The following is a 13,031-nucleotide window of genomic DNA, read 5'->3' as shown; positions in this document are numbered from 1 at the left end:
ACATCATATTCGGAGTCTAAACTAATCACATGGATAGATCAAGAAGATGGATATAGAAAACATAGATGGTTTTGATGTTTACTAAGTGAACGACGTTTCCCATATCTGTCTGAAGGCCTCCGCCAAAATGAACCTATCCTAATGGATTGAGATACTAGTCTGACTAATATCAACACACTGGCATATACAAGGGTACCAGTGGTCGATAACCTAACTCTAGGTCAACACAACTGGCATATACAAGGGTACCAGTGGTCGACTTTATTGAATTTATTCCTTTTGGTCAAATGGTCTGGTCTCAATTTTTTTTTTTTTTTTTTTTTTCATTTTTTTTCATCTTTTTTTTTATCTCTTTTTCTTTTCAACTTTTTTTTTTTTTTTTCATGGTATCTCAATCACTCTAATTCACCCTAGCATTGGTAACAACTTGAATCGTGGGCCCCACCTATCACTTAGAGAAACATAGTTTAAAAACAAAATAAAATAAAAATAGAAGTGAAAAGGACTCAACGAGATATGGTGAAACTATCATGTTATTTCTAACACCTGAGCTCTGTGCTTTTATGAATAGACTCTTTAGATGTTTCCATCTAATCAGATTGGTTCCTCAAACTCCTACAATCAAAATGCTTCCATCCACTTAGATTGGTTAGTGCCATCCTAAATAGCATAAATTTCTAGGCTCTGGAGTTTATTTATTCATACTGCAACTAAGAAGTTTCTCCCATACCCCCAAACTTAAACCTAACATTGTCCTCAATGTTCTAAAGATGAAATTAAAAGCATGAACAAGGAGAAACTGTTACCATTTGAAGTGAAAGAGTTACGGAAGGATATTACCTGGTTGCATGAGATTGGGTTACCTCCCAAGAAGTGCTAAGTTTAAAGTCTTCAGCCAGACTAAGAAAAGGATTAGTCAACTCGAACCGTATAACAGTAGCCGGAATAACTGTGGGTCTTTAACACCAAAAAGAGCTGACAAAAGGAAACTGCAGTGAACCAAGAAAATGTACAAGACTAGCATGCCCTTACCTAGTTTCCTGATTAAGATATCTATATCTAATTGTGGTTCAGGTTCAGGTTCTATAAAAGGGTCTAAATATATTTCTTTAGGCTGCAACTCCTCAAAATTGAGATCCGAATTATTAGGTCCTAGAGTCTGTAAATACTTAAATAAGAACTTAGAAGCACAAAATAATAACCTAAATAATTGAGGATCCTCTAAGTCAATCAGGTTTGACTTACATAATTGACCACAGTGAGAGTAGTAGCGGTCATTCTTAAGAAAATGTGTCGATTCTAATATCCTAAAGTAATTAGGTTTAGTCTCAGAACTTAATAATTGACACATTTGAAATTTATACGTTCCCACAATTTTTGAAAAATATTTGGTGGGAAAACAAAGTCGATCTTAGTATCATAGCCTGGTCTAACCTCATCAACCAGAGGATGGGTTTCTAACAACTGAACTTCCTTATGGACATCACTAGGTTCAGGAAAACGAGTATGAAAGTAATCTTGTAAAATGGTTGAGGCATTGATGTCAAGTCCTAAGTGTGGGGACTTTCTGAGAGTTAAAGGTAAGGCACTAGGGAAGTGATAATCACCCCCAAACTTAGAGTTTTCAGTTTCTCTAGATAGACCTCTAATTATTTCTTGAATTTCCGTATCTTCAGAGTCCTTAAAATATTCAAGAGATTCTTCTAAGTTATTATCAGGTAGTGCATCTTTACTCATCTCTACGGGTCTATCTTCTTCTTCCAAGACTATTGTTTCTAAGTCGCTATACTCTAAAACAGTATTTTCGAAATGAACCCGTTCCTCTAAACCACTATCGGCTTCGTAATCAAAAGGAAAAACTACATCGTCTAAAACGGTGGTATCCCTAATCAAATTCGTCCTTTTGAATAGGTGAATAATCATAAAAATTATTTGGATTTGAAGTAGAAATAATATAATCACTATAAAGCTCAATTGGATTACTAGATTCCTGATTACTATGCCTACATATTTCAGATTCTTCATCACTACTATCCTCATCATCATAATAGTACGAAGATGATTGAACCTTATCTAAATAAGTAGTGTTACCAATTATAACCTCGTTATCTTGATTATGTGAAAAAGTATCTTCATTCTCAAGGGTATTATTGGATACACTATATTGGCAATTCAAGTTATTTCGAGCAATACTTTCGTTCGTCTCTAACTCAAGTCTACGTGTCGACTCAGCTATCCTCTCAAGGGTCTCTTCCAAAGAAAGTTCCCTTAGTGTAGGATCTAAGTTTTGAGTTAATCTATTGAGGATATCTTCTACAGATTCAGTTGTTGTTGCAGTTCTTTCGTCCATATCTACGTTATTCACCTCATCTAATTTATACGTCGATTCAGCTAACTGACGTGATGACTCAGCTAAATTCCTAAGTCTCTTCTAGAGAAGGAATAGGAACTGAAGGATCATAATAAGGACTACTTTTCAAAGTTTGATTGTATCCTCTAGAGACGAAGAACTAGTACTTAATCTTCTTGCTCGTATGACTGATGCGCGTGCGGATAGTAATTGGGATCACCATGGTATGAACCATAACCTTGAAAAGGTTGGCGTCCCCAGCACTATTCTCACTATGGTCATAATACTGATGATGTCCATATTCAAATTCAGGTCGATATTCATTGTATTGGCTTCTATCATACCAGTTCGACATTCTTAATTGCAGGGGAATTCTACGCAATCACAAACAAGTCCGACTCGACCAAATCAAACCTATAGAATCTAGCAAACAAAAAGCATGATGGCTCCACTTAGATTGTTTTCTAGACCAGCTTCTATTCCTTCGAAAAGGAATTCGTTACAATTTGAGCACACCCCTCTGGAATCAATCCGAGCTAATGTAAGTTGAATCGAGGCGAGGGAAGCTCAGTGGAGCTTTGATACCCAAGGCCTCACCGCTATCACAAGGCGGCGCAGTCACACATTCAACTCACAGAAACCATCATGAACTTTGAAATGTGCTTAAAGAGCAACCAATATTTTTCGAACGAGTTTCCTATTAAGCTCGTTACCCTATTGGTCTCGTTCTATTCAAAATTTTAGGCTTAGGTTCGCGTTTGGTTTCGTTTTCCTAAGGCGGGCAAGAAGGAAACGGTGATGAAATCCGAGTCCTTATCTTGATTTGTCCAGGCCTTGCCCTTTACTAGGAAATTAAAAACAGTCCAAATTCGTCCTCAATCAATGAATCACCTTAAGGAATACAGTAACTCGCTTACAGGAGATTCGCGAGTGTTTCGATGGACTTACCTCCCGTACCAGACGGGGGATGAACCGTTGAAGTCGACTCGGGCCACGACTCATATGTCATGTACGAACCCGAGGGGCCGAGACGATATCGTAATCGTCGTCCTTCCCTGCAAACAGTTTGTATTTAAGGATACCCTTCCGTAGGGTTTAAAAATAAAAATAAAAATGTCCCAAAGTCCAGAATAAAGTCCAAATAAAAAGTCCAAAAATTACAAAAATTATGAAAAATAAAGCCTATTTACAAATTCTAAAAAAAAATAAATATATAAAAGCTATATACAAAAAATAAATAAATAATAATAATAAAAATAATTAAATCCTAAAAAAATTATGTCTTTTTTCTCTTCTCTTTTATCTTTTAGCTTTAAGCTTTTTGTTCCCAAGTCCTTAGTATTCCACTTCGAACCTGTAAATCAAAGACACAAAAAGAAACGTAAAAAGGAACAAATAATAATAATAAAAAAATAAACCTAAAAACAAATCTATATACAAGTCCGCGTCGGCGGCGCCATTTTGTTGTAGTAATTCGATTGCGGTAAATAAGGATTCGATGCTCGGACTTGAAAAGATTTTTAAAGCAAAAATATATACAAAATTGTCACAGGATCAAGAGACACTAGGACTCAGGATTCCACCATAATCATTCATATAATTAATATATTTATTTCCAAAACAATTATAGCTCACATAAAAATAGGGACTCTAATTCTTGCCAAGGTAGATTTTTAGAAGATTAACTGTAAATCTAAAGCATGGCATATCAAAAGTACTAAGACCAAGCATAAACCATCAAAAGAAATGACAATCAATTAAGAAAAAATCATAAAACATTTAATAAAAATGCAAGAAGTCATAAAAGAATTAAATATAATTTTTATATGTGTAAAATATGGCTTCCTCCATCATCCCAGTATTGGGGTTTATCTATTCATATCAATCACACACTCAAAATATTAATTCAAAGTTCAAAGTGTGATTAAAAGAGTCAAAAGTTATAAAATAGTGGTTCTGAGACTCACAAAACACGTCCAACAGAAACGATAGAAGATAACTGCAGCTAACTGCGACACTTCGCTGATGCTGTTGACGCTGCTGAAAATAAGTCTGCCCTGGAGAGTCTGTTCTTCGTGTTCTTGAAGCTTTTTAATGGCAGCAGCAGCAGCAGGTGAACATTGCTGTTTTTCCTTCTTCTTCGCTCCTCCTGGATCTGGCTCGACCCCAAACTCTTCATCCCCCTTCTCTGACATAAAACCAACTATTTATAGGCTTTAAATCCCCTTGAAAATCGATCAAACCCCTTGGAAATCTCCATTATTCTTTACGGGTTGTTTGAAGAATAATCTTCTTCTTGTTGCGTTACAGGCTGTTTATAGCTATTCTCTCGTATCAAATATATTCTAGGACTTTTACCCAACTGTTTTGATGTATATCCCACGCAAGATATCCCATAAATCTCTCAAACTAATCTCAAACCCTAAACAGAAACCGTGTGCACTGTCTTGACTTTGTGTGGATTTTCTGACTTATCCAGCCCAATTAGATGGGTCTAATCGCTTCTAACAGGTCCCTTATGTCTTGCAGAGTCCGTGGGTACCAAATTTGCCCATTGAATCGCCTCCTAGGTCGCTCAAATCCTTGATCCAAAACTGTTGACGCTGCTGCCTTTTTTTCCGCCAAAATCCAGTTTTGAAACTTTGAAGATCACCTCCCCCTATCCAGTTCCGGTGTCCCTTTGTAATTAGGTTACCCCTTATCCAAAGTGAGAGTCCGTATAGTAATTTTCTCCCACGAGCGCAAAAACCACTTTTTAGCCAATTTCGCCGCAAAAGCTTATTTCTCCAAAAACACCTACAAAGACATAAAATAACCAAATAAGTACAAAATCGAGCACTAACAATATAAACAATTGGGACAAATTAGACACATAAATGCGTCTATCAGCTCTATCGGCCTATATTGACTCCCTGACTAGAAAAGGCCTGGTTGAAGGAATTAGTGTTAGTAAAATATCTCATTATTTTGCTCATTTTCTGTTTGCTGATGACTCTTTGTTGATTTCCAAAGCTACCGTGAAATACTTTGAAATCATTAAAAAGTATTTGTGTAAGTGTTGTCTAGCTTCTGGACAAGAAATTAACTTTGATAAATCTGGTATTTTGTTTAGTAAAAAGATGCCAGAACAGTTGATGAATTAGCTTTTTGATATTTTAAGTATCCATATCCACAATCTAGGAGAGAAGAATCTGGGTATCCACATTGCCTTCCAAGTCCATAAAATCCAAACTCATATGGGCATTCTTCAATCTGTTGATGCTATAATCTCTACTTGATTTTAGAGACTTCTTTCCCAGGCTGCTACAACTACCCTGGTTAAACATATTGGTCAGGCTATCCCCCTTAACCATATGGGTGCTTTCTTATTCCTAAATACCTTTGTAGGAAAATGGATTCCCACCTTTGCAGGTGTTGTTGGGGAGAAACTCTTGACCCTAAGGATAGAAAGTTACACTTACTTGGATGGGATATTTTATTCTCTCCCAAGTATGAAGGGGGGTTAGGATTAAGGAAGTTGAATTAAATAATCTTGCTATGCTAGATAGGAATGCTTGGAAAATCATTGAAAATCCCAATTGTTTACTTGCTATCACTTTAAAAGCTAGATACTTTCCAAATGACTTGTTGAATGCTAAATGCCCTAATGTTTGTTATTGGACTTGGAGGTGCTTACATTATAAAAGATCTTATTAAATCTTTTAATTTCTGGATTGTTTGGTGTGACAAAAGGATCTCTAGTGTCAAAGTTTAGGATATGTTACCCCTCCTCTTGTCCCTCCTAACCCTAATGTCAAAGATGTCTATTTTAATAATGCTTGTGTTGAGAAGATTATCTTTATTCCCTTAAGCCAGCAGTGCACTCATGTAGGAGCGCTTGGGAGCTTTCAAATGCTGACATGTTTTCTTCTAAATATGAATACATGAGAAGAAGGCCCAGATCCTCCCCATGTAGTAATATTTGGAAGTGCATCTGGAAGATTCGCGTCCCTCATATAGGATTCAGTTATTTATTTGGAAAACTGTTAGAAATGCGCTTCCTTCTAGAACTGTTCTTAATGTTAGAATGATTATGACCTCTTTGGATTGTCCTTGGTGCTCTGACCCCATGGATCCATTATGCATGCTCTAGTTCTCTTCCCATTTGCTAGTCATGTTTGGTTTCTTAGATCTTTAAGTATTATAACTTATTTCTTTCTGAACATGTCGTTTACTGACTGGCTTCTGTATTGGTTTGTTGATTATAGTACTAAACTTCCTAGAGAAGGTCAGTGTCTGGTTGCTATTATCCTATGGTCTATTTGGAGTAGTAGAAATAATATAGTTTTAACAATAAGAAAGATTCTTATTTTGTTACTCTTTGTAAAGCCAGTGTTGTGTTATTAACTAGAAAACAAACTCATCAGATCCCTAAAAGCATTAGTATCAGTTATTATGACAAATGAATGTCTCTTCCTTTAGGGTGGATAAAATGCAACATTGATGGAGCTTTTGATGATGTTTCTATGGATAATGGTGTAGGGTATGTGGTGAGAGATCATCTGAGCAAAGACTCATTTTATGATGTGTTAGTTTTTGATGTGGCCTCGATAATATAAATTGAGTCCAGGGATATTTGGGCAGTCCTGAAAAAAGTTGTTGATTTGAAGCTATTTCATATCATCATTGAGAGTGATGCCAAGTCTTTAGTTGATCAATTTTCTGCTGGAGTTTTTGAAGGTGATCAACGAACCGATGCTATTTACAAAGATATTTCTTTATTTTCTTCTCAATTATGGGCCTGCAATTTTAGATTCTAACCAAGGTTGTGTAATTCTGTGGTTCATGCATTACTTAGTGGGCTAAGGCTATTTCAAACTCCGTGTTTTGGTTTGTACCTCCCATATGGCTTCTGCCGATTATTGAGGAAGATCTCTAACCTCTTCGAGGCCTTCGTTAAAAAAGAAAAGGGACAAGTGGACCTGCATAACATTGAAAATACTATTGATCAAAAAAACATAAAAATACCAATATGTATAATTGGGCCGACTGAGCGAAGCGAGAGAGGACCTTTTTATGGCCACTTTTTTGTAAATTGTATGTCATCAATTGACACAAAAAGATTGGATTTGGTGTCCCATATCATTTTCAATCAACAATGAAATGTCAAAAGAGCCCCTATAAATCAAAATTTTCTTTTTTTTCCTTTACACATTTTCGTAAATAAGCCGAAGAGAAAGGGCAATATATATTAGACATTTTCGTAAATAAACCAAAAAGGAAGGACAACAAGTATTAGACATTTTCGTAAATAAACCAAAGATGAAGGGCAAATAGATATAAGTGTCAGTTGTATTATAATTTCTTATTAATCCTATTTTCTAGGGGTATAATTGGCAACCAAACTTTAATATAATATATTTAAAAATCCGTGCCTTGGAATTTTATAAATTTTATCTCGTTGAAAAGGTTATAAAAAAATCTATGTAACGAAGAAAAACAACAAAATTAAATTCTGAATTTTTACGAAAATTTCGGAAGTACTTATCATTTTAGGCTCAATTTTAGAAAATTAAATGTATATCCATTATGCGAACCACCACAAAGCATACACAATACTTTATGTAGCCATATTTTGGTTTATACATCAACTAATTTTCCGTTGCAACTAATAAAACGATGTACTCCCTCCGTTTTAAGAAAAGTGATACTTTCACTGTAGGCACAATTCTCGAAAATTGAATACATAACCATTATGCAAACCACCACAAAGGATGCATGACACATCGTGCAACCGTATTTTGGTTTACGGATCGACTAATTTTCCGTTTCAGAAAAGTGATAACTTTCACGTTCTGTTTCAGGAAAAGTGATACTTTTGCTCCGTTTCGGAAAAACAACACTTTCGCTCCGTTTCGGGAAAAATGATACTTTCGTTATGTTTCGGAAAAAATTGATATCACTTTTTTTTTTAATACACGAAAGCCGGACCCAGGCCCCTACCCGAACCCAGCCAGTTGGACTGACCCCACTGCCAGACCCAACATCGCTTAACCCACTATACAACTAATCTACCACAAACCATTACGACGGCAGGGATTGAACCCCTGACTTCCTCCTTACTGAAGTTGATGGGATACCACTGAGCTATGCTCTTGGACCAAATGATATCACTTTTTCTGAAACGGGGCGAAAGTAGCATTTTTCCGAAATAGGGGTTAAAGTATCACTTTTTCTGAAACCGGACGAAAGTATCACTTGTTCTGAGGATGCCACTTTTTCTGAAACAGAATGTGAAAGTATCACTTTTTATGAAACGAGGCGAAAATATCATTTTTCTGAATCGGGGTGAAAGTATCACTTCTTCTGAAACGGGATAAAAATATCATTTTTTCTGAAACGGAGCGAAAGTAGTCGCAATGTCGTAGACAAACCCCGTCTACGGAATCTTCTTGGGTCGACACTCCCACCATGACAACCGTTTTACTAGGAAAGTAATATATTGGCGAATTTGTCGGACAAACAAATTAAAATAGAAATAGTGAGACACAGACTAATGAGTACTTTTCAATTTTAGTTTTTTTTCCTTCTTTTTTTCATTTTATCATCTCTTATCATTCATTTTTTCGTAGATTCGTCGGAAAACCTAATTTTGCCATATAAACATGTAAAATCATTTTCAATTACAATCAGGAAAGCTATATACGTTTTGATAATTTCACCTCATAAAGGTATATACTCTTCTGGCAATGCAATTCTGGTTCTTTCAGATCTTTCCCTCGAGAGAGGAAACCCTAAAAAGTCTTGTTCAAATTTTCTCTATAAATTCTTTCAGAAATGTCTTCCCAATCACATACTCCTAGTACTAAAGGACTTCTTTGTAATGCTGGTGCTGGCGCTGCTGCTGGTACGTTCAATAGTTTCTCTTACTTGCCATTGAATTCGAAAATTTGAAAAATTAGGGTTTTATTTTTGCTAATTTACTAATGAAATGGAGATTTTGGTTATTGTAGGAGTTATTGCTGCAACGTTTGTTTGCCCATTAGATGTAATTAAAACTAGGTTTCAAGTTCATGGATTGCCAAAGCTTCCTAAAGGTATCTCTCTTCTTTTCATATATATATATATATATATATATATATATATATCTCTTCCTGAACATTTATATTGATCTGATTTCGCCTTGGTATACCTAAAATTCGTATTATCTGATACTACTTGCCTTTTGATATGGGTTTCTGACTTGCCTATATTGAATTGAGAATTCTAGTAGAAATGTTATGTTATTATAAGAGTTTTAGCTGCATATAAGGAAATTTGGTGTATAACATAAATTCACTCGACCAGTTTGCATAGGTGCATTCAGCTGTATTGATCATCTTTCTTTATGTGTTGAGCATCGATTTTTTGTGCTTGTGTTCTATTAGGAAATAAGAAGATTAGGAGTTAGTTTATATATATAGCTTATGTTCATGCACTTGTGAACAGGGAGTCTCATTGTTGGGAGTTTGGAACAAATATTTCAAAAAGAGGGGATACGTGGCATGTACCGTGGGCTTTCACCGACTGTATTAGCGTTACTTCCAAATTGGGCAGTAAGTTATCTTTCATCTCTGAAGTTCAAACTGATGGTAACTAATGAAGTTCTATTTGACTAGTTGACTGTTGAGTCCTTTATTGATGGTAGTCATACAAATGATGGGTCTGGCTGTCCGCTCTTGCAAATTCTTATATGTTGTTTTCTTGGCTTCTCAATGATTGTAGTCAAGAAGGAAACAACTATAACAATAGAATGATTGCTGCAATTTGCTTACAGGTTTATTTTACGATGTATGAGCAGTTCAAAAGCGTTCTTCATTCCGATGGTTAGTTAACTTTTAGTATCTGGAAAACAAAAAACCCCTGCTTCTTCCAATCCCTTAATTTTCCAGTGAAAGTATTCAGATTTCTTGTGCGGTCTTTTGATGTTTATAAGTGCTGAAATTGCTTAAATTGATGCAGACGGGACCCATCAACTCTCAGTAGGTGCTAACATGATGGCAGCTGCTGGTGCTGGAGCTGCTACGACGATAGTCACAAATCCTCTCTGGGTTGTCAAGACAAGATTACAAGTACGTATGGTTGCAATGAAAATCTGGAAATAATATTCTGCCAATTATAAGTTATCATTGCTATTACAAAACATAGCCACCGGTTCTCTCTGGTCAAGATGGTTATCTTGTCCATTTATTTGCTTGGGACTTCACATAAAATGCTAATCTAAGAATTTAGAATCTTAGACTCCTGTATAGCTAATGACATCGAGAGAAATCTCCTCTAGGTTCATTAAGTCGAATTGACTGGCTATCAGGTTTTCACAGAGGCGACGTTCTTTTAGTTATCTGCTTTATCATAAGCCACGTTGAGATATGTTGATTATGGATTTGGTCTAAGCATGATGTCCAGATAAGAAGCCTTGGTCCCTCATCTCTCCCCAGGTTCTTGGAGTCACACATCTACTCTTAGTTAGTTCTGACTTGCTTGCACAGGATTCAAGCATTTTTCGCCAGTTACCAACTCTATTGTTATTGCTGGTTTTTGTTGTAGATTATTAATTTTGGAAGTCTCATCTCTTGCAGAAGACTTCAAAGTTTTGTTTGATTTTTTTCTGTAGACTCAAGGAATGCGGAGTGGAATAGTTCCATATAGGAATACATTGTCTGCACTGAGGAGAATAGCCCTTGAGGAGGGTATTCGTGGGTTATACAGGTTGTGTATCCCTCTTGGTAAATTTTGAAGTGTTTTCGTGCTGACAATATATGTTTTTAACTATCGTTTGGTTTTATATAGTGGTCTAGTCCCTGCATTAGTTGGAATCACTCACGTTGCTATTCAATTCCCAATGTATGAAAAGATCAAATTCCACCTTGCTGAGCGAGGTAGTCCCCTTGATACTTCTCCTTTTTACCCTTTATATTGCCACCTTCATTAGGAATAACACCTTCTTTATTCTATGTGATGTTATTAAGATAATACTTCCCCTGATACACTGTCTGCAAGTAATGTTGCTATTGCCTCGTCAGTTGCGAAAATATCAGCTTCAACATTGACATATCCACACGAGGTATTGCTAAACCAGATATACCAGAAACTTTCATTTTCTGCTTGAAAAGAAAATGAATCTTTACTTGGACCTTTCTGCATGGAGTTTTAAATTCTGTAGATAATGGTTTTCCAGGGCCTTGTCTTCTTCAAAAGTTGCTGAATTGTCATTATAAAGTCAAAGCCTTTATTTCCATCCACAGTTGATATGCATAACTTGTAGTTTGATCACATCAGGCTGACCTTTTTTCTTCCATAATTCCCTTTTATTTACAGGTAGTTCGTTCGAGGTTGCAAGAACAAGGGTACCATTCAGTGAAGCGCTATTCTGGAATGATTGACTGTATCAAACAAATATATCACAAAGAGGGTCTTCCTGGTTTTTACCGTGGGTGTGGCACCAATCTACTCAGGACCACCCCAGCTGCCATAATAACATTCACCAGTTTCGAGATGATTCACCGATTTCTCATGACATTGTCATCACCACAGGCTCATACATCTTGATGGATGATTTACATTGTTTTCGTCTCTCACTAGAAGTCCTGACGAGAACTCTTAAATTCTTGGTGGTGAGGTGCAATATCTGTAACGTAATGCACATACATCAGCAAGCAAGGTATTTAAGCCAGCCTTGTTGTTTCCCATTGATGACTGAGAAATCCAACACTTGGATTTGTATATCTCAATTTTTATGTCACCCTTAAATACCAATTCTTATATGGTTGTAGAACGTTTCTTTCGGCAAATATGTTCAGTCATCATTCAACCATATATAAGCATCAAGGATAGATTAGAAATAGTACATCTTCTGTCTGTAGTTTACAATGAGAAGAACTTGTATTGTTACTCTGGAACGCAGATAACATTGTTATCGTTCTAATAAATCATCAAGATATATACATTCTTTTAGCCTATTAACTACTGATCGTTTCTTTTTATTTAAACAATGAAAAGTCTCTTGTGGAGGACATCATAACCCTTGAGGACAACATTATTAAATGTGTTCGGTTATCAATTTGGTGTTACCATTGGTTGGATTAGACTAGGCTAGGTAAGCTTAATTTATCATCCTGTCTTTCCTTTTTCTCTCATCGCAACTAGTTTGGTTTCTCTACTTTTACAAGTCATGATGAACATAAGCATGTACTTTAAAAGAAGAACTTCTACCAACTCTTTACCAAGGCAGCACAGGGACCACTTTGACCACTCGCCGAAAGCGAAAATCTAAGTTAAATTGGATTCATGAAATTCGATCATTGGGTGTCAGGTGTGTCAAAACATTATAGATAGTTATAGTTATTAGCCACTGTATTTTCCCTATTCTTAATTGTGGAATGTTGGATAAAAAGATAGCTTCAGCATTACATTCCCCATCAATATCTTCTGCTGAACCTACATCTTACCTAACATTCCCCCATCAATCTCTTATGTAGCACCTACATCTTTAAGGTTAGTGAAAACTACAGGGAGACCCATTCTCCCAGACTTTTCTACTATGAAACCCACGCTCACAAAAACACAGGCGCACACCCATTTTCTGGAAGAAAATTATTCTCAAACCCACAATTTCTGAATTATTGTTTCGGCCTTTTTTTTTTTTCTTCTTCTTCTTCTTCTT

At 36.1% G+C, this 13,031-nt stretch overlaps 1 protein-coding gene across 1 annotated transcript; it reads left to right on the top strand.

Annotated features, from left to right (window-relative positions):
* The first annotated feature begins 8,865 nt into the window (after nt 1-8,865).
* On the top strand, nt 8,866-12,331 carry LOC113334933 (nicotinamide adenine dinucleotide transporter 1, chloroplastic-like). The gene is made up of 10 exons (XM_026581156.1): nt 8,866-9,060; nt 9,165-9,236; nt 9,343-9,426; nt 9,818-9,924; nt 10,146-10,194; nt 10,331-10,440; nt 10,983-11,077; nt 11,159-11,247; nt 11,338-11,432; nt 11,687-12,331. The coding sequence occupies exons 2-10, from the start codon at nt 9,167-9,169 to the stop codon at nt 11,915-11,917; spliced, it is 930 nt and encodes a 309-aa protein (XP_026436941.1). The 5' UTR covers nt 8,866-9,060; nt 9,165-9,166; the 3' UTR covers nt 11,918-12,331.
* The last annotated feature ends 700 nt before the right edge of the window (nt 12,332-13,031 follow it).

Source organism: Papaver somniferum, unplaced genomic scaffold (genome assembly GCF_003573695.1).
Source record: "Papaver somniferum cultivar HN1 unplaced genomic scaffold, ASM357369v1 unplaced-scaffold_137, whole genome shotgun sequence".
NCBI classification, from domain to species: Eukaryota; Viridiplantae; Streptophyta; class Magnoliopsida; order Ranunculales; family Papaveraceae; genus Papaver; species Papaver somniferum.
This window is presented reverse-complemented; position numbering and strand designations above follow the sequence as displayed.

Bases quoted from the DNA above. Each gene is read 5' to 3' on its own strand.
- LOC113334933 (XM_026581156.1), top strand. From the start codon at position 9,167: ATGTCTTCCCAATCACATACTCCTAGTACTAAAGGACTTCTTTGTAAT. The intron at 9,237-9,342 runs GTACGTTCAATA...TGGTTATTGTAG, and splicing joins TGGTGCTGGCGCTGCTGCTG to GAGTTATTGCTGCAACGTTT. The intron at 11,078-11,158 runs GTTGTGTATCCC...GGTTTTATATAG, and splicing joins GGTATTCGTGGGTTATACAG to TGGTCTAGTCCCTGCATTAG.